At 48.5% G+C, this 18,642-nt stretch overlaps 6 protein-coding genes across 6 annotated transcripts; 5 read left to right on the forward strand and 1 right to left on the reverse strand.

Annotated features, from left to right (window-relative positions):
• Positions 1-457: 457 nt before the first annotated feature.
• On the forward strand, positions 458-2,404 carry BC939DRAFT_477194 (uncharacterized protein; the record flags this gene model as incomplete). Its single annotated transcript, XM_051558650.1, has 5 exons — positions 458-682; positions 822-1,506; positions 1,587-1,852; positions 1,948-2,081; positions 2,188-2,404. 5 exons carry the CDS (start codon positions 458-460, stop codon positions 2,402-2,404), a joined length of 1,527 nt encoding a protein of 508 aa, XP_051412079.1.
• A 194-nt stretch (positions 2,405-2,598) lies between these two features.
• On the forward strand, positions 2,599-3,640 carry BC939DRAFT_162552 (uncharacterized protein). The gene is made up of 2 exons (XM_051550305.1): positions 2,599-3,467; positions 3,550-3,640. The coding sequence occupies exon 1, from the start codon at positions 2,674-2,676 to the stop codon at positions 3,298-3,300; it is 627 nt and encodes a 208-aa protein (XP_051412080.1). The 5' UTR covers positions 2,599-2,673; the 3' UTR covers positions 3,301-3,467; positions 3,550-3,640.
• On the forward strand, positions 3,544-6,627 carry BC939DRAFT_477195 (WD40-repeat-containing domain protein; the record flags this gene model as incomplete). Its single annotated transcript, XM_051558651.1, has 5 exons — positions 3,544-3,944; positions 4,035-5,021; positions 5,118-5,183; positions 5,270-5,415; positions 5,513-6,627. 5 exons carry the CDS (start codon positions 3,544-3,546, stop codon positions 6,625-6,627), a joined length of 2,715 nt encoding a protein of 904 aa, XP_051412081.1.
• Positions 6,628-6,890: 263 nt separating this feature from the next.
• Positions 6,891-11,489, forward strand: BC939DRAFT_451621 (uncharacterized protein). Its single transcript, XM_051555700.1, has one exon. It carries the CDS (start codon positions 7,247-7,249, stop codon positions 11,210-11,212), a length of 3,966 nt encoding a protein of 1,321 aa, XP_051412082.1. The 5' UTR covers positions 6,891-7,246; the 3' UTR covers positions 11,213-11,489.
• A 1,303-nt stretch (positions 11,490-12,792) lies between these two features.
• On the reverse strand, positions 12,793-13,294 carry BC939DRAFT_397233 (camp-regulated phosphoprotein/endosulfine conserved region-domain-containing protein; the record flags this gene model as incomplete). Its single annotated transcript, XM_051552344.1, has 2 exons — positions 12,793-13,017; positions 13,214-13,294. 2 exons carry the CDS (start codon positions 13,292-13,294, stop codon positions 12,793-12,795), a joined length of 306 nt encoding a protein of 101 aa, XP_051412083.1.
• A 2,201-nt stretch (positions 13,295-15,495) lies between these two features.
• BC939DRAFT_451625 (guanine nucleotide-binding protein alpha-1 subunit) lies at positions 15,496-18,519 on the forward strand. The gene is made up of 6 exons (XM_051555701.1): positions 15,496-16,190; positions 16,678-17,089; positions 17,183-17,311; positions 17,402-17,446; positions 17,576-17,921; positions 18,213-18,519. Exons 1-6 carry the CDS (start codon positions 15,980-15,982, stop codon positions 18,294-18,296), a joined length of 1,227 nt encoding a protein of 408 aa, XP_051412084.1. The 5' UTR covers positions 15,496-15,979; the 3' UTR covers positions 18,297-18,519.
• Positions 18,520-18,642: the final 123 nt, after the last annotated feature.

Below are 18,642 nucleotides of genomic sequence, written 5' to 3' on the forward strand. Positions count from 1 at the left end.
TCCTCTCAGTCCTTATTTTCACCCACGCTCTCATCTTACGATTTATACCACCGTACATTTGTCATCATCTGTCTTCATCAAGTCAGGACATCAAAAAGAAGAAAAAAAAACCCCCCCATTTCCCCTAAAAAAAGATCTTGACCTTGATCATCCTTTACAAAAAAAAAACCCTCAAAAAAAGACCACTCTTCAGAACCCCTGCATTGTCGCTTTGTTTCGCACTGTTCTTTTGCGCTGTATATATTCTCAATCCTGTACATAAACCTGCTTATCCGCCCTTAGACGAGATCAGCAACTGAAGGCTACCTTTCCGCCTTATTTGCACTCTCACACCGTTCACTTCCCACCCGTTGTTTGTACGCTTCGCTTTAACGTTCATATCATCTCAATCATCCCTACAACCGCATCGCGCAACTTCCCCTCATATCTCTTCTATTGCTGATCCTCAGCAACAGTCATGACCACCAAGCGACTCGACCTCTCCTTTGACGCCATGTCCCTCAAGGATAATGGCCTTCCCTCCCCAATCAACCGCCCGTACTCACAGTATGGTTCCGAGCGAGCTCCCTCGAGTCCCATCACCCGCAAGCCCACCATTGGCACTGGTTCCCAGCGCAACAGCGTACGAGTTGACGGCAAGGATGTGCGCCGTCAGTCTAGCCGCCTGTCCCTTGCGAATGTGGTAAGTGGACATGATAATGACATGCAGTTGGTGTGATATCCAGACTCCTGTACAGTGCGCATTAAGTTGGCTGTGTAGCAGGGTGCTCATCTATTGATTTTGTGTCACTCACTCTCCACATTCCTTCCCTTCGTTCCAGAACTGGAATCCCGCGCAGGCCTCTCCAATCCAATCACCCATGCTCCAGCAAGATCCTCGACAGCAGCAGCAGGGTATATACGGCTACCAGCAGGCACCCATGATACAGCAAAGCACCTATACTCACCAGATGCAGCAGCAGCAACAGCAGCAGCAGGCAACAGAAGAGCCTGCCGACACCATCCCTACTGCCATCGTTATCAAAAACATACCTTTCTCTGTCAAGCGGGATGCTCTTCTTGCGATTCTCGACAACCTCGACATCCCCAAACCCTACGCCTTCAACTACCATTTTGACAACGGAGTGTTCCGTGGTCTGGCCTTTGCCAATTATCGTACTGCGGAAGAAACTGAAATTGTCGTCAATGCCGTGAACGGCCTGGATGTCTCTGGACGAAAGCTTCGTGTCGAGTTCAAGAAGGTCATGCCCGCGGCTGAGCAGGAGAAGCGCGAGCAGGAAAAAGCTGCCGCCTTGGCAGCAGAGGCGCTTCATCGTCGCGAAATGGAACTTATGGAAGCTCACTTGTTAGATCAAGAGAGACGTGAACAGGAACGCCGTGAACTCGAGCTTCAGAACCGGGAATTCGAGCGCGATCGTCGCAACCGATCCTCCGTCATGCTTGAACGACACAACTCTGGCCGCAGCATCGACCGCGATGATACTGATTCGCGCTATTCGTCTTCTGGTATGTCAAATCTCTGTCTTTGCTCTATAATCTGCATGGGACATTGGCCAGCTGACTGACTTCTTTCTTCGTTTTAATAGCTTCTTTGAATCAGTTAGATCTAAATGATGGCGAGACGTTGGCCTTTTACGATCGCCTGTTGATGTTCCGAGGCGACTCCACCAAGGACGACATGATTTTCCCCGAGAACCTTAGCGCCCGTCAGCGAAAGATCCTGCATCTCATTGCCGATAAGCTGTCCTTGTACCACTTTAGCGAGGGCGAGGGTAATTTGCGTCGGCTCATTATCATGAAGACCCCTCCACCTAACATGGCGATGGAAACCCCCGCCTCAAGGTCTCCCAAGGTATGTATTTTATGATAGGGAACCGGTGGCACTATTGCTGCTTATGGTGATAGGTTGCAATCTAACCCCGTCTTTCCCCTCCTCCATTTCAACAGCAACGTCCCATGTCATTTGCTGGCAGAGGTAACCTGCGATCAGAAAGCCCAGTTTTGAAGACAAAGAGCCCTTTCGTGGATGTCACTTCTGGATCAGCTTCGCCAACTCGTTCACTGTACAGAAAGTCGATGATGTAAGTTCTTCTGGATGGCCTCTTGATTGTGAACTGCTCATTTGTGCATGCGTAGACATCGGTACTCATAATACTCCTCTGTTTTTATTTGAATATGATATGCTAGCTTGAACCCCGACACCGTCAGCAATGTCATCTACCCCATTCGCCAGCCCAAGGGACCCGAGCCTGGCAAGGTGTTCACCATCAGAGAACAAAAGCAACTGCGCGATGCTACCATGATCGCGCCTGCTTTTGACCTGCGCCCACAGCCCGTCCGATCAATGTCGGGTCGATCTACACTTGATGTCAAGGCTCCCAGCTTCAAGCCCGCAAACGTCTAAGCGATTCCTAGATGTTATTTTGGATTGCCCAATCACAGCGGGTTGGAGGCGCTGTTATTGACGATTTTGGCATGGGTTCCGGGCTAGAACAATGAATACAGTGGTAATAAAAACGTTTTTTCAAGATTACAGAATCGTGCTGTTGGCTATGGTAGATCGAGAGTGTCAAAATAAGGTTGACCCGCAGTCCGCAGCAACTTCATATCTCTAAAATTATATTTGTCAACACTTCTCTTGCCTAACACACCAAACCCATTCGCACGCAAAGAATGTCTAATTCAGATCACTCCCAGGACTCTCATTCGCAAGGCGATGACCATGACCATGGCTCGCTGTCGGGATCTGGACTCACTGGGCAGGAGGAATCCCTTGAAGATGGTCTTGAAGTGGAGCTGAGCGACCAGGACTATTATGACCCACACGATGACCATGCATACTATCATGATCAAAATCGCCGTATCGAGGAATCATGGCTCGAGTGGGAGCGGCAGACGTCGATCAGCAACCCACAGAATGGTAGCTTCCACAACCAGAACATCTTTCAGAAACCAGGGTCAACAAAACGAAGAGAACGGAGACAGCGGTTGGCATTGGCGCAATGGAACGCTCAGTCCAACCGATCAGGCTCAGCATCAAGTTCAGCCTCAGGATCAGGATCGGCATCAGGGTTAGGATCGGCATATATGCCAGGGTTGGCATCAGGGTTGGGGCTCGACGATGCCAATTCTGCGGCGGTAGAAAAACTGAGGCGGTTGGGAACCTATCGTCCAGCTTTGGCATCATCGATGGTTCATTCATTTTCTGATTCGTCTTGGGAGGCGACCCAGACTGCGCGGGAAAAGCGGCTTGCAACCAAAGCGGGGCCCAATGGCACAGGGTACTTTATTATGGGTTGATGTTAATGCACTGCACCAACCGCTGAATGACATGGAAAAAGTACGAACGATGATCAAGCTGACCGAGATCTGCACTGGTCTGACCAACTCTTAGCGTGAACATTATCTGCGCTCTACCAATCGAACTTCTTTCTCACATTGTGTCGCACCTGGAGCCGAACGAGCTTGTAAGTCAACAGGCACCGAAGCACGAGTCTGTTCACAAACGAGTTCCGTATGTCTACTTATACATAATTTTTATCCATGCAGTTCAACGCCTCGCTAGTCTGCCAACTATTCTACCACGTTGTCAATGCGGACTCTTGCTGGAAGGAAGCATTCATAAAGTTCTTTGGGGCATCAGTACCGTTCAAGAGACTGGACCCCAAGAGCTGGCGAGGTGAATATATCAAGCGGACGAGATTGTTGAGACGCTGGGAAAAGGGTCGCGGATCAAATGTCTTGATCGACCCCAAGATCGGCGAGATTACAAAGCTCTGGATAGGAGACGCTCGCAGGTCGGACGAGAGATGGTTCTTAGCTGGAGGTCTTGCAGAAGGCGTGGTAGCGAAATGCAATCCGCTACTTGGCAAGGTGCAAAAGGATGCTGTTCTGCGAATGGCTCATGTTGCCCACGTTGAAGTCGCTGTCATGGCCATGGATCAGTAAGTACAGAAACATGATCCTCATGATGTATAGACTTCTATAAGCCTTGAATCCTGACCTGCCTCGGAATTTTGTGATCTCGTTGATAGACACCGAGTAGTATGGGGTTTGACCACGGGAGAAGTTTCATTAACAACATTGGCGTACGGTACGGCAGGGCAGATGTTTCAAGCATTCGTGGGATTTCATAACGGACCGGTAACGTGTATCAAACTGGTTCCGAACCACCTGGGCTTTTTCTTGACGGGAGGTGTTGACGGCGTCATCAAGCTATGGGATGTCTTTAGGGCGCGATGTGTCCGCGAATTCACGACAGGGACGAGCGCGACTCAGCATAATCGGCCAAAGATCGATCATATCTGCTGTGAACCTGGGTCTCGTATTGTTGCAGGAACCTCCACCGGCGAAATATATGTGTGGGAGGCGGATATCAAGGCGATCATGGCGCCACCACCTTCATCGACCTCGGAAGTTTCTGCTCCAATCCGCTCAGGCTCGTCAGACAATATCAGTACGACCATGTCTGCCCTGCCTGCTGCAGCATCGACAGACCCAAGCACGTCAGTTCCTTCTATGATGCCAAAGGTCGTCAAGCTGCCAGAAGAGCCCAAGGGAGTGAAATACTTGGAAGTTGAATTCATGGCGGACCGCTCTGGGCTGATCCTGACACACGCCGCAGATGCTCGGGTCATGCATCTGTACAGCTTGCATACCCTGGAGCATTTAGCGACCTTGAAAAGTCCTGCGCACTTTACGCCCATCACTGCAGTTCACTGGGACTCTCTCAAGCACGAGCAGCCCATGATCTCTTTGTCGAACAGCGTGCGCCCAGCTATGTCCTCTATCCCTCATGTACGGCAAGGAATGCCTAGTCTTTTAGCCACAGGTGATCAGTCTGGCAATATCTGCTTGTGGTACTTGGCTGATATCATGAAACGTCAGGACAAGAACCGGAATCTACATCCAAGCCAGGCCCGACAAGATGCTTTGGAGCTGGAACCAACCTGCGTATTAAAAGCGCACGATTCGAAAGTGAGCAGTTTGTTTGTGGACAAGCTGATCATCGTCTCAGGAAGGTACGTTTAGGTAATTGAAACAGGAAGATGCGTTTTATTTCTTATTTACTGTAACTAGACTGACTAACCGTGTCATGTCAAAAAACGATACCATAGTGCGGATGGATCGGCCAAGGCATGGAATCCTGTCAACGGCAAACTGATCTCTGTCCTCAGCACTGGGTGAGTATTTTTAAAATTTGAAAAATCATTATTGGTATATATGTCCTAGCATTTTGCTAATGCCGTGAATTTGTCAATCATATTAGGTATATTCGCGGCCATGACATAAACGATACGAACAGCTCTGCGGTCAAATGCCTCGCCGTGAACAGTATGCAGTGCCGCGGCATTCTATCAATCGGCAGGCTGGTCAGGAGCTGGGACTTTTCACCAGACGCAGGCCTTGCCAAAGGTACCGTTCCTACGCGTACGCAGGTGTTCTTTTTTTCAAACATTCGGTATGCATGAATGTCCTTTAACTGATGCTATCTTCGCCTTATGGACAATAGAAAAGCACCGCAGGAACATGGCCAAGAAGCAGGTTCAATATAGTGGCGGACCCAAGAACAGGATTCAGAACTACATCCGCCACAGTCTTGAGGAGTCCGTGTCTCTGAAGCAGCTGGAGGAAGACGCAAAGGATCGTCGCGAGCAGCTTCATCGACGATACAACAATTTGGAGGGGTTGAACATGGTTGATATGACAGATGAAGAAGTTGTCGAGTATGTGATGATGCTCTCCAAAGAACATGACGATCAGGAAGCGGCTCAGCTTGCTCTTGAGATGCAACAGATACATGAAATGGAGGAAGAGCTCGCGTTGAAGCGGCAGATCCAATCTCAGATTGGAATTCGCAACGGAGGCGAGGGCCCATCGAAATCTGCTGCTGCATGGAACAGACAGAGCTTTGAAGCAGTCAGCTCGAATTCAGCAGGCATCCAAGACGACTTTGTAACAGAGCAGGAAATGGAGGAAGAGGAAGAACTGGTACGGAGGGCGATTGCAATGAGTATGCTGGATATGGAGTCCTCCTCCAGCAGTTCTCACCAAGATCACTTTCATCAAGAACACTCACCGGTGGACAGTAAAGGCGCGCACATCCCTGACAGCTACGAGTATAAACCTATCAATTGGGGACCCAGCGACCTTGTAGATGTGGATACCATTGGAAGCGACGAACTCGAGAGACAAGAGGATCATCAGATTGTGCAGTCAATCCTGAGAGAATTGGAAGAAGAGGACGCCAAAGAACACAATAGCGCAGAAGCACGGCCGTCTATCAGCCAGTCAGCTTCAGCACCCATTGCCTCTTCAAGAACAACATCTCTTCCGTCCCCATCATCACAACCATTGAACAGCGGTCCGACAAGTGACGATCAGAAGCAGAACGAACCCCAGGTCAAGAAGATGACCTGGTCGATGGTAGCACGGACCAACCCTGGATCGTCTGCCACTGCAGCGTTGAGCCCACAGAGGAGCGAGCCAAGTCCACAACAGCCTCAACCAAGCAGCAGGCCACTTGCGATTATCAAACAGTACCCTCGAAGCGCGTCTCAGGAGGAGATTGAGGACGAGGATACACAGCTCGCACGGATCTTGTCGCTGTCGATGGTCGAGAAATAGAGAAAAACATAAAGACATGCTACGTCTATGGACATATACAGCATTCAGATTTAATTGGAGATCAAAAAAGGTGAATAGAGTAATCAAGACTCTCTCGTCGTCTTCGTGGCCATTGTGGGTCTGTAAACGGCCCTTGTTCTGTTTTTATCGCGTGTTTATTTGGTTTCTGAGCCGGAAATCCATACTTGGGTCGTTATTGTCGCACAGGTGTTTGAGAACCACAGTCGTCAGCCACCATGGCAGGAATTCCCACCTAAACAAAATACACTTCCAAGATGCCGAACGCGGAGCGCGGGGACCTTAATCCAGGCACTCGTCCTTGCTCTCCCCTCATCACCTTTTGCTACTTTTTTCTCTTCACTTCACTGTCGACCTCCTCTCCGTGAAGACTTTTTACTTTCCCTCCTTTACCCGTTCACTCTCTTTCTATTCCTTCCTACTCCGCCGTCGATTCTGATCTCTCGAATTCAGTCTGGTCACCAAATCTGTAAGAAGCCGATCTGACTTTTTCTCAACGCGCCACTGGACGTGCCTATGAGTTGATCACAAGATCATTAACAACCACTTGAACTGAACTGTTCTTTATGTTGGAACCCAGCTTTGAAGACGTCTGCTGAGGATGCACAAGACAACTCGGCAGATCTGGACCACTTCGGCCACTCCTTCGTGGTGTCTCTTTTGCGACTTTCGGCTTTCATTTTTGCAGATTAACACCAACAGAACATATCCAGCAAGGATCAATGGGGCCAGGACTCAGCATACGAGGAGCAAAAGCGCCACCGCGAGCCATGTTATCACAGCAACACGGATACAACAGCAGCGTCATCTAGATCAGCAACGAAGGCTGGCATCATGTCTCCGGATCTTTAGAATCAACACGCACCAGCAGCCGCTTCCGCAACCTCGCGTACTTCGGCCGTATAGATCAGCTTCATGTACATATACCACAGGCGCAACACCTACGCGGTCAAGGAGTACCCTGTCCTTGTACGATGTGGAACTCTTAAGCTCTTCAATGATGGAGCTTAAGATATTTGTCAGGCCAAGGCTATCACCCAAGGGTCCGCGTTTCCTCTCGACGTTAACTTCGCCCTCAATTGCATCTGATCTGGAAACTGATCTATCATCATCCTCACTCGCGCCAGCGGACTCAGTATCATCATCAACATCTTCAGCAACCAAATTACCGTCAACAGTACAACCATCAACAATTCTGGACATTGCAAGCGCCATCAAGGAGTCATCCGCCAAGTCCGATTTTCAGTCTTTATTTCCAGAGATTCCTGCGTCGTTTGCAGATGTCTCCTCTCAGAATTCGCCCGCAGTCGCCAGACCGGACATGCCTTACAGGAACAGCTCTATGAGGAAAGGATCGGAACTTGAGGAATCTCTCAGGAGATCAGTTTACCAGCGAGATCCGATCAGCACTTGGTGGCCCCTGTACGAAAAAGTCGCCAGTCAATGGCGCTACAGACCTAGACCCCTTTTATCGGCAGTGCACGACACTGTCTTGACTCGAACGGATTTTACAAGATTCATCGGTGCACTCAAGGTCTCGTCCCCTTCATCTCGCGTATCGGACCAACTGACAAAACTGGAGCGGATCTTTGAGGACTTTCATATGGTGATTATGACTCCGAAATCGAACGTGAAGGTTTACAGTGCGTTTTTGGATACTCTTCATTTCTGGAAGTTGGACGATCTGATTCCGGGCTGGATCCAGCGGATCAAATCCAAGGCGATGCTTCCGCAGACACTAAGCTCAACTGATCTGTCATTGGCTCCACAAAGTTTTCAGGAACAGTACCATGATTTGATGCGAGTACTGGCGAACACGGACCAGGCCGAGGCTCTACTTAGCTGTCTTGAGGACCTCAAGGCGGGCCATTTAGATCAATTGCAACCCACAACGGAAGCCTACGACATGCTATTGGAGGTATACATGAAGCACAAGGACACCACGGCGGCTATGCGAATCTTTCAAGAGATGCAAGAACTGGGGCTTTCACCGCAATTGACGACATTCAACATCTTGCTTCGAGGGCATCTCAGCAACAAGGACGCTCAGGCTGCACAGCGCGTACTGGAGATGTTGCTACTCACGGATATTCGACCTGATATTTACACGTTCAACACTCTTATGTCCGGCTATCTGAACATGGGAGAGATTGAGGTCGTCAATGGATTCTACAAAGGTCTAGGCGAATATGGACTGGTACCCAACGCAAAAACCTATCGCATTTTGATGAAAGCACATCTTCGGCAGGGCCATGTTGATCGGACCATAGACCTGTTCAGCAGGATGAAAGAGAGCTCTAGGATAGAGTTGCAGCCCGGACCTGAGGAATATCACATTCTAGTCCAAGCATTGGCTAGCCATGGCAGAATGCCAGATGCGCTCAAGGTGTTACGGGAGATAACCGAATCAGTCAAGATGCCTGTGACAACTCCAATCTACAACGTGTTCGTGAACCAGTATGCGCGTGAAGGTCAGGTTGAGAAGGCTCGCAGGATCTTGGACAGGATTATTTCTGAGAAACTGCCGCTAGTCGATGGGAGCATCAATCCATTAATCCGAGCATATCTGGCAAGGAGTGACTTTGACAAGGTCGAAGAGATGATACAGCTCATGAAACGATACGGAATTCATCCAACCAGGGCAACCTTCAACATCATGATCAATTCGACAAAGGGCTCGGGGAATCTAAGCGGGGCGATGAAAATGTACGAGAGGATGGTGGCCGATGGTGTGAAGCCAGATGTGTGGACATTCAACTCTCTGCTGGATATTCTTGTCGGGAAGCTCACGTTTTCGCAAGACAATAACAAGCGCAGGAGAGACTCGACTGTGATGATTGACCAACAGATCAAGAAATATTTACCACAGATCGAGGCGCTGCTGCAGGATATGAAGATCGCAGGGATCAAGCCTGACATCGTTACGTATAGCAACTTGATCCGCCAGTACGTTGCTCTGCAAGACATTGAGCAGGCCGAGATGTTGTTCCACGAAATGCTCAAGTCCGGAATCTCACCCAATGGATACGTCTTCAACACACTCATGAACGGCTTTACGCTGATCGAGCAGATGGACAAGGCCCTAGAGCTGTTCCGGAGGATGCCGAAGTACGGGGTGGAGCCTGATGTGGTGACGTTCACGACTCTGATCAAGGGATACGCCAACACAAAGCAAATGACGCTTGCGCAGGATTTCGCCAACTCGTTGCAGCAACAGAGTTCCAAAATTATAATGGATCAATACTGTCTTCACACGTTGATGCAACTCGCGCAAAAGTCTCATCAACCAGGGATGGCACTCGACTTTTTTGAGATGATGCGCGGCCGTGGAATCGAGCCTGACAAGGTCACTTTCACCATCCTTATCAACTCTCTGAGCCGAGGATTTGCACAGATTTGGTCACCATCTTCCAAGTCAAAGTCGGAGTCTCGAGGCCGTAATCGCAAATCAGGAGCAGGGGCTGCAGTGGGGTCAGACTGCAGTACTACCCACACAATGGCCAACAATCCGCAGGCGGAGTCTGCAGCGGAAGCCATCGAGTCTCTTTTGGAGGTTGTTCGACAGGACCAGTATCCGCTGCACCACTCCGAGATCACGACGGTCATCTCGGCCTATTGCCGACTGGGAAGACCAATCGCAGCGATCGAGTTTTTCAAGACGAGCTTCTGGAAAGGCAACCCAAATTTGAGCACAACGAACTGTGGAGCGCTGTTCGTCGGACTTTTGGCCCCCGAGTACAAGAGACGATATGATGGCGTTGTGTTGAACCTGTATCTGCGTATGCTTGGCGAGACTAAGGAGATGATTCGGTCGGAGGAAACTCGGAAGCGACCTACAAACGATGGCGCCGAGGTCGAGCCCTCTCCTGCTGAACACAAAGAGCAGCCTCAAGGCATTACCTGGACATCCAAGGGCTTCATTAAGCCGTCCAGGTCTCTGTCGCAAGAACCGAGTGCGACCCGTTTCTCAACACAGAATCTCCCGCCTTTGGACTTGATCACCATCAACATTTTATTCCAGTCCTTCTCCAAGCGCAACAATTGGAGCATCGTACGTCGACTTTGGGAGGACCTTGAATCCATTGGTGCGGAGAAACTGTATCCGTTTGAGATGCCGCGCGAGTTCCTGGGTTGGGCTGCCCAAGCATATCACTTGGCAGCAGATCGTGAACCTTCGACTGCGGATATTGTTGGCGGTGGAGGCTTGCGCATGTCTTCGCCAAGAGAGACCCATGATCAGAAGGCTGAGAGGTTGCTGAGGCGATTATGGAATGAGCACCAGCGGATGGGCGTTGAATGGAGCAAAAAGATCTATGGATACAATATCTTTGACGCCGCCGCGATGTCCAACTCATTTCCACCACCATCACCGTCGCCATCGTCGCCGTCGTCTTTGAGTGCAGAGACGAATACGACGTCCTCGACGAAATCATCATCACTGCTTTCGTCGTATCTGTCGGACGATCCGGATCAGCGGAGCTATCGAATGGGTGTGGAAGATGCAGAGGATGCAGAGAAACCCAAAAGTGGGGACGAGAACGAGAACAAGAACAAGGAGGAGCGCTAGACATTGCTGGGCATGCTGTCTTGCCTAGACAAACAAAACATGTATAATGAACTTAAAATATAGACCCTGACCCAGCAATTCGGTACATAGATAAAGATGTCTTGATTACGACGATGATAGCACACTTGGGCCATTTGGATGCTCTCATGCGCTGGAGGGGGAGTAGATGGCAAGCACATCATGTAGAAATAGGACGAGGAAAGCACTCACTCTTGGTCATTGTCTCTGGAGCAAAGTTGAGCTAATTAACGCGCATTTCCGATGCAAGAGGCTGTGGGTGAATGTGCATGTTCAACGACCTTACAGCAGGATGGCAGGATGGCAGGACGGCAGTGCTGGACCCCTTGGTCCGAAAAGGTACTGTTAGTAAGGAAGCTCGAACGACTGTGTGTTTGCAGGTAGTCTTACATGTGCCGTGTTCGTGTATCTATCCGAGTAAGTTGCTCCTACAATAACGATGGTGTAACACACATCTCTCTCGCAGGCATGCAAGGAATAGCCGTACTGTGCGCTTTGACCTGGGACCCATGGATCCCGTTTTGTGATCCGTCCACGGAGGTTTTTTTTCTTTTTTTCGCGAGAGTGCGATTTTAGGGGAGGAAGTTGATCTCAGACGAAACTTTTGATTGAAGAATAGAGAAACGGGGTGGAGCGTGTGCGATGGAGTGTCGGGGAGCAAATTACACGTCTTTCGCTCGTTGCGGGTAAATTGTTTTTTTCTTTTTTTTTTTTTGTGAAAGCCAGTGGTGATGGTTAAGGTGCGCATGACTTGCAGGTCGTATGCACGGCATGCGCGTATACCTGAGAAAAAAAACAGTGGAGACAGTTGACAAATCCGCTTTTTTAAAAGGATATTTTTCGCCGGTAAAGGAATGAGCGTACTTTGGGACGAGTGCACCCCACAGAGTCCCAGGAATAGAAGAGTTTTCCGCAGCTGAGATACATAGAATATTGGCGCCACTTCTTGAAGATCGGTGCATAATCAGGATGCTCTAAGCTAGCCAGTGTGTTTGCAAGCAAGACAGTAGACCAGGCTTTGTTTTTGCGATGTGCGATGGGTACGTGTTGACGCCGTGTCAGCAAGTTTTGGCTGCTTAAGGACCATGGTGGTCTCCAGAGAGAGGAGAGCTTTTTGGGAAAAGAAGGATAAGATTCAAACGAGCAGATATTTTTAACAGAGTGAGAGCATATGGGTAGGAGGGTACGCGAAAAATGTGGTTATGATCTATCCATCTCCCCTGTTGGCCAAGCTCGCGGAACAAAGCTAATGTATATGTATCTCCAAGTTTCCCATAGACGCTCCAGATGGATAAGGGACCAAGCATGCCATGAACGTTGCTGTTTATTATCAAAATCCGGTATTCTTTCTGTAACATGTCCTAATTGCTTGCGCTTGCAAAATGTTGTTTTTCGCGTACGGCGACTGTTGTTCCCTCTCTAGGTCCCCCCGCTCGCTTTTTGCTGTTGATGATGCTCGGCAACATCAACCCGCATTTTGTGTATGTGTCGTTATATCGTTATGGTCTCAGCATTTCCTGCAACCTGAGTGCCTTTCCCGCCCCAAATGGTTTTTAGTCCGTTCATTCGGTCTGGTGCTGCGTCACCGTGGGAGTTGCACCTTCTGGGATTTCGGACTCGTGTACCAAGGAGCTTTCCTTGACTGGAGGCGATCCGTGAACAGCATTGGGCGTTGCAGGGTTCGAGTGTGGGATGTTCTCCGGCTGCGGGTGTTGTGATCCAACAGGCGCTGTTGTCTTTCCTGCCTTTTGAAGGGCGTAGTCTCCAGAGTCAAAGTACTTGCGCTCCTAAATGGATCAGTAGGTAAAGGGATAGAGATAGCAACCATTAGCCTCAGATCCCTGGTAAAAAAAAAAAAAAAAAAAAAAAAAAAAAGAGGCGCAAAGGGCATAGAACCCGTGAACAATAGGACGAACAAAGGTTTTCGTTCGTGTGCCTCGTTCATGTGCCCTCGTTCATCCATCGGTGCAGGCTTGTGTTTACCTTCAGCTTGTGTCCCAAAAGATCCTTTCCTGTTGGAAGTTTACCGTACATGCGTTGCAGCTTCTTCTCCTGCTCGCTCATGGTCTACAAAGGATGTCATGATTCAAAGAAAAAGTAGACGGCGCGTGGGGGAAGGTGTCAGTATGAAGTCATGCATCTCTCTCCGCTCACAAAAAAAAATAAAAAATAAAAAGGAACATCGATGTAGCTGCGACTCGGATGCGAATGTGAAGTGTCGAGCTCGGTCGCTCGAGTTGCGTTGTTGGTTTGTTTACCTGAGCATTATCCTGAGAGGCGGCAGCTGTGTTGTTACCGGCTGCTGGGTTCAAGGGGGAGCTCATGGTATGATATACAGTTGGCACAGGGTGTTTGCTTCAAAAAGACCGAGGGGATATTGTTGCTGGTTACGGCTGAGAGAAACTTGAAAGTAGAAGCTGCTGTCTCTTTGCTGGTGAATTATCTCTGGTATGAGAATGCGACGGCTGTGAGTGTAAAAAGGAAAGAAGGTGAGAACAAAGAAAGGAAGAAGAAAGAGAAAGTGGGGAACATCCAGGTGCACACCTTGTAACTTCTTTCACAATGCATCCTTAAGGGGGGCTGAACCCTGATTGGGCGAACCTACCCTAGCCTGGCCTGGTCAAACAAACCCAGCGGCTGGGAACCAAGTCAAAGTCGCGATATTGTCGACACTCGCGGATACATAGGCAACTCATTCAATGAACAAATGAGTTCGACAAGATCGTCAGTTGGGCACTTTCGCCAATTATGTCGCGTCCCTTGATCAGAAATCACAAAGGACAAAAGCGATGTTTTGATGCCATATTCTCTACATTCTAGAAGGAGGAAACAGCAGCATTGGCCATAGGACATCGAGATTGGAGTGGCTATGCAAAATATGTATGAAGCAGCCGAGGGCTTGACTGGCTGAGTTGCCACTAAAATTAATGACCTTCGCTTACACCTCACGCGTTTTCTTGGATGCCTCTCACGTTTGGTTAGCCGTGTTCAGATCTAACACGTGTACAATAACGACTCTTGCCAATCCTTGGTCCACGCACTGTGAATGGTGTGTATGCAAACAATCATCACGCTCTTCTTTTTTTTTTTTACAAACGCGTTTTGCAATCGAAAGAGCACTTGAGTATGCCTCCGTGCCGTAGATCAGGGATGGGTCTGACATCGACCTGAGCATGGTGCATGATTACTTACTTTTTTTAATCTTCTTTACCGCAGGGTGCGCCAGGGCTCGTCAAATCTATATTAAAAAAGGCTTTATTTGTAGTACCAATCTAGGGCACTTGCCCGGCCTCTCGATTCCTGGTTTTTTAGTCTCCTTCTCCTTCATCTTACGTTCTTTTTTTTTTATCCGCACTCCCTATCTTTGCCCCGTGCCTTGGCTTGGAGCAGCAAGTATTCACCCAGTCAACCCTGCTCACATTTTTTTTTTTTTTAGCTAGCTGCCGCCGCAACTCTTACAGTGACAAGATCTATTACTTCGGTTCCAAAATATCCCAGCGCTTACCTAAAGTTTTTGCACCAAAGAGGAGACCAGGGGCTATTGTTTTGCTCGCTCTCTGCAGGAACAGATGAGCTATAAAAATGACGCTTTTGGATAATTGCTGTTGTAGGACAAACCACGGTCAATATCGTCAATTTGCTTGTCCTCACCCGCGATCGTGTAGCACAGCACCCTTTCAGTCGAGAAAGATGAAAAAAATACCGGCATACCGGCAATTGCAATCTAAACATTTGGATCGGGTTCGGCTGACTTGCGAACCACAAAAGAACGCGCCAGAGAGGGAATAAGAGAAGTGAGCATGGGCACTGTGCCCGGTGCAGAAAACCACAGACGACCAAGGTACCGTAACATGAAACGCAAAACCAAATGTCAAATGGATGCGCAAGGGGAGACGAGTTGTGGACAACACTGCATGCAAGCAGGCGAGCTGCAGCCAAATGCAGGTCTGAGTATGTCTGTGTATGCCAGTGTTTATAGTAGTATCTGCTTTATGTATTGCTCACGATAGTGACGAAAGAGCTACAAAAGAACAAAGCAACGGAAGGACAAGGTTACATTTCAGGTATTTCAGCGTGCGTCCGTGAAAGGGAAAGGGCGGTAGCCTGTCAGGCTCCTTCTTGCTGACTGGCTGGTTCCTCCGCTCGGCAGGAGGACCGTCTTCAACCGCTGTTCCCATTATTGTTTTTCTATTTTCGCTCTCGATGTTCTCAGCTGTTTGTTTTTGTTTTCTTTTCTACGCTTTCTTCTCTCTCTTTTTTTTTTTTTTTTTTTTGTTCTCGCTATCACTTCTTCTCTCTCACTCCTTCTCTCTCACTCCCTCTTTCTTTCTCATCCACTCTTCTTCCTCCTAGTCTTCTTTTTTCCTCCAGTTGGCATCCCGCTCTCGCCCACTTGCTCATTTCATCTGCTCATTCTCATTCGGCTTCACCCCCTGTGCTTTGTTCCACTGCACGCCCTTTTCTAGCGCATATTCTCGCATGTTTTTTTCATTACTATAGTACTTCGAAGACTGACACGATTGTGTGTCTCACCTGCGCACGTTGTGCCTCCCCCCTTTTTTTCATTCTCAGTCGCTTCTCGCGACAAAACAGCACTCTCCTCCTCTCTCTTCCTCTTGTCTCTCAGTTCTTTTGTTTCCCCCCCTCCCCCCTCCCTCCCCTCCCCCTTCTCCCTCTACCTACGGCAACCAACACACGACTTCCGAAAAAGACTTGGACGTCGCTCAAATACCTCAATTACCTCTCGAAATGGAACTCTCGCCAGTATCACACTGCGATGGATCTGAAACGTCCCACAGATCAACCCTAGTCAACAAAGCCCCGCTCCTAACCAACCAGTTCACCAATGGCCGTTCGGATCAAAAAAAGGCCAAGGCCGTAAGCGACGCCATCGACAAATGCCTAAGGGCAGAAAAAGAACGCCAGCACAAAGACGGAGGGATCAAATTACTCATCCTTGGTAAGTTGCCAGAAACCTTCACCTTCGGCACCTGAGGACTGATGTTCTATGGTAACCTTCTTTTCGTCTCTTTCATTGGCTATGCCAACGTCATTAAGAGCTTCATTGTTGCACACGTTTTTTTTTTTTACCAAATAACATCAAGGGGTCGGAACCTGAAAAAAATTAGCCGAATGTCATAGCCACCTTTACGACATTCTTGGGCTAGCGTGGTAGCGTGGCACGAATAATGAGAAACATGTGCATAGGGGTTGGAGAGGAGCCCCAGTGATGACTACTATTTATACTCTCCTCCGCAGTTCAAGCCTGCAGGACCCTATTATTCTTTGGGAATAAAGAGAATAGAAGCAAGAGGAGTGATCAAAGTCCTAGTCGGAGCCTCGATCGTCATTGATGCTTCAGAAGAATGAGAGAATGTGAACTGTGAACGTTGTATTCTGCTCTAACGAAACTGTGCTCCTCCTTTGCTGTCATTGTCGCATGATAGGTCCTTCGGAGACCGGCAAGACGACTGTTCTAAAACAGCTCAAATTACTTTATGGTACCAGGGGGTTGGATGCTGAGCGTCAGACATATCGGCGAGTGGTCTATCTAAATGTGATGAGAGCCATTCAGGCAATTGTGGTGGGTCTGAAGCTCGCCAATATCGAGTTGGAGAAGCCTGAGAATGTGGATCATCTGGAAGTCCTGTCACGACTGGAGCCAACCTTGAAGCGGTATTCGATCTCTGAGCTTGGCTACACAAATCCCGCGATCCCTCGGAAGATTACCGATGCAAAGGCAGAAACGGACATGTTTGCGGAAATGGTACCAGCTATTAAGGCACTGTGGTCGGACGCGGGTATCCAGACTACGTTCACCACATGCACACAACTTAATATCCAGGACTCGGCAAAATAGTGAGTGTCCCGCTTGTGTAAATATACGTTTCTAGTCGTTGTTCTTTGCCGCCACCAACGATCTAACAGAACTCTGCTGGTGCTGTTCTATAGCTTTTTGGATGCAGTTGACCGGATCGCAGATCCAGAATACGTTCCTACGGACGACGACATTTTGCAGGCGAGGGTCAGGACTCTAGTGGTTTCGGAACATATTTTCAATATCGACAACGTGGCATACAGGTACGAAGGTCGCGATAGTAATTTGGTGTCAACAAATTAACCTGTATAGACTTGCGATTTAAACCTGTGCTGACAATTTTTTATGAATAGGATATTTGATGTGGGCGGACAAAAATCGTTGCGTAAATATTGGGCGTAAGTGAAATGATACCGGAATGAATTTAGTCCAAAGGGAGACCTCCTGATTATAACTCAATCGCTTTTAGAAGTGTCATTAAGTAATCATTCTTCTACTTCAATCCCTTGTATCTACCCCATGTATAGGCCCTATTTCGATGATGTTAATGCGATCATCTTCATGGCTGCTTTATCAGCATACGACCAACCCTGCGAAGACGACCCCGGCTTGAACAGGCTCCAGGAATGCATGCTCCTCTTCAACGAGATCGCAAACCACAAGCTGTTCGCGTTGACATCTATGATTCTGTTCTTGAACAAGATCGATATTTTCCAGCGGAAGCTTGAGGCGGGATCTTTAGTCAGCACGCACTTCCCGGAGTACCGTGGACCAAACGATTACTTCAGCACAACAGTATTTTTCCAGTACCGGTTCCTGCAGCAATGTAAAGATCTGCAGAAACAGGTATACACTCACTTCACTCATGCCACGGTGAGTTAGGCTCTATGTTTGCCCCATGTTCTGCGTTTCTTCATCCGTTTTGAGATGCCAGGCGGAGACGACAATCACACGTGGCTTGATCTGCCATGGCTTTTAAGTCCAAGGTTAATTTTCAACCAGCTCAAGGGCTAATGGCGTGGGTTAAATCGTGAACTATCCATCACTCTGTATACCTGTCCGCTATTCTCTTCAGAATGACGGGAGTCCCCTTGCGGCGCACATAGCCATAGTGTCCCGTTACTGACGCATAACATTTCCTCTTTGCATTCCTCGGTACTGTAGGATACCAACCAGATGCGAGTCATTGTCGTGGCAGTCAACGCTATCGTGCAGCGGCTGAATCTTCGCAGCTCTGGGCTCATGTAGGGCGAACCTTTGTCCCATGACAAAAAATCCTTATCCTTAGCATCCCACTGTACTGTGCCCTCACTCCAATCAAACGTGATCCGACTTGGATCTTAGACAATCAAAAGGTGCTGAACCAATTATGGACTTTGAAACTTGCGCGTACAAAAACATAACCACATTCATCTTCAAGATCACTCATACTTCTTAGAGCCTGACAGGGCAAAAAAAAAAAAAAAAAAAATGTCCTCGCTTTTCATAACATTCTGTATCATACTTTCCTTCTTTTTCTGTTGTTTTCGACCTGTACTTTCTTAACGATACACCTCGCAAAATCACCTCACCGTAATAAATGTTGAGAATGAAT

The sequence above is a fragment of the Gamsiella multidivaricata genome (assembly GCF_025024155.1).
Source record: "Gamsiella multidivaricata strain RSA 2152 chromosome Unknown BC939scaffold_33, whole genome shotgun sequence".
NCBI lineage: Eukaryota > Fungi > Mortierellomycota > Mortierellomycetes > Mortierellales > Mortierellaceae > Gamsiella > Gamsiella multidivaricata.

Excerpts from the sequence above, each read along its gene's own strand:
- BC939DRAFT_162552 (XM_051550305.1), top strand. The coding sequence starts at position 2,674 with ATGTCTAATTCAGATCACTCCCAGGACTCTCATTCGCAAGGCGATGAC.
- BC939DRAFT_451621 (XM_051555700.1), top strand. The coding sequence starts at position 7,247 with ATGCACAAGACAACTCGGCAGATCTGGACCACTTCGGCCACTCCTTCG.
- BC939DRAFT_451625 (XM_051555701.1), top strand. The coding sequence starts at position 15,980 with ATGGAACTCTCGCCAGTATCACACTGCGATGGATCTGAAACGTCCCAC. Across the intron at positions 17,090-17,182 it reads ATCCAGGACTCGGCAAAATA|CTTTTTGGATGCAGTTGACC; the intron begins GTGAGTGTCCCG and ends GCTGTTCTATAG. Across the intron at positions 17,312-17,401 it reads ATCGACAACGTGGCATACAG|GATATTTGATGTGGGCGGAC; the intron begins GTACGAAGGTCG and ends TTTTATGAATAG.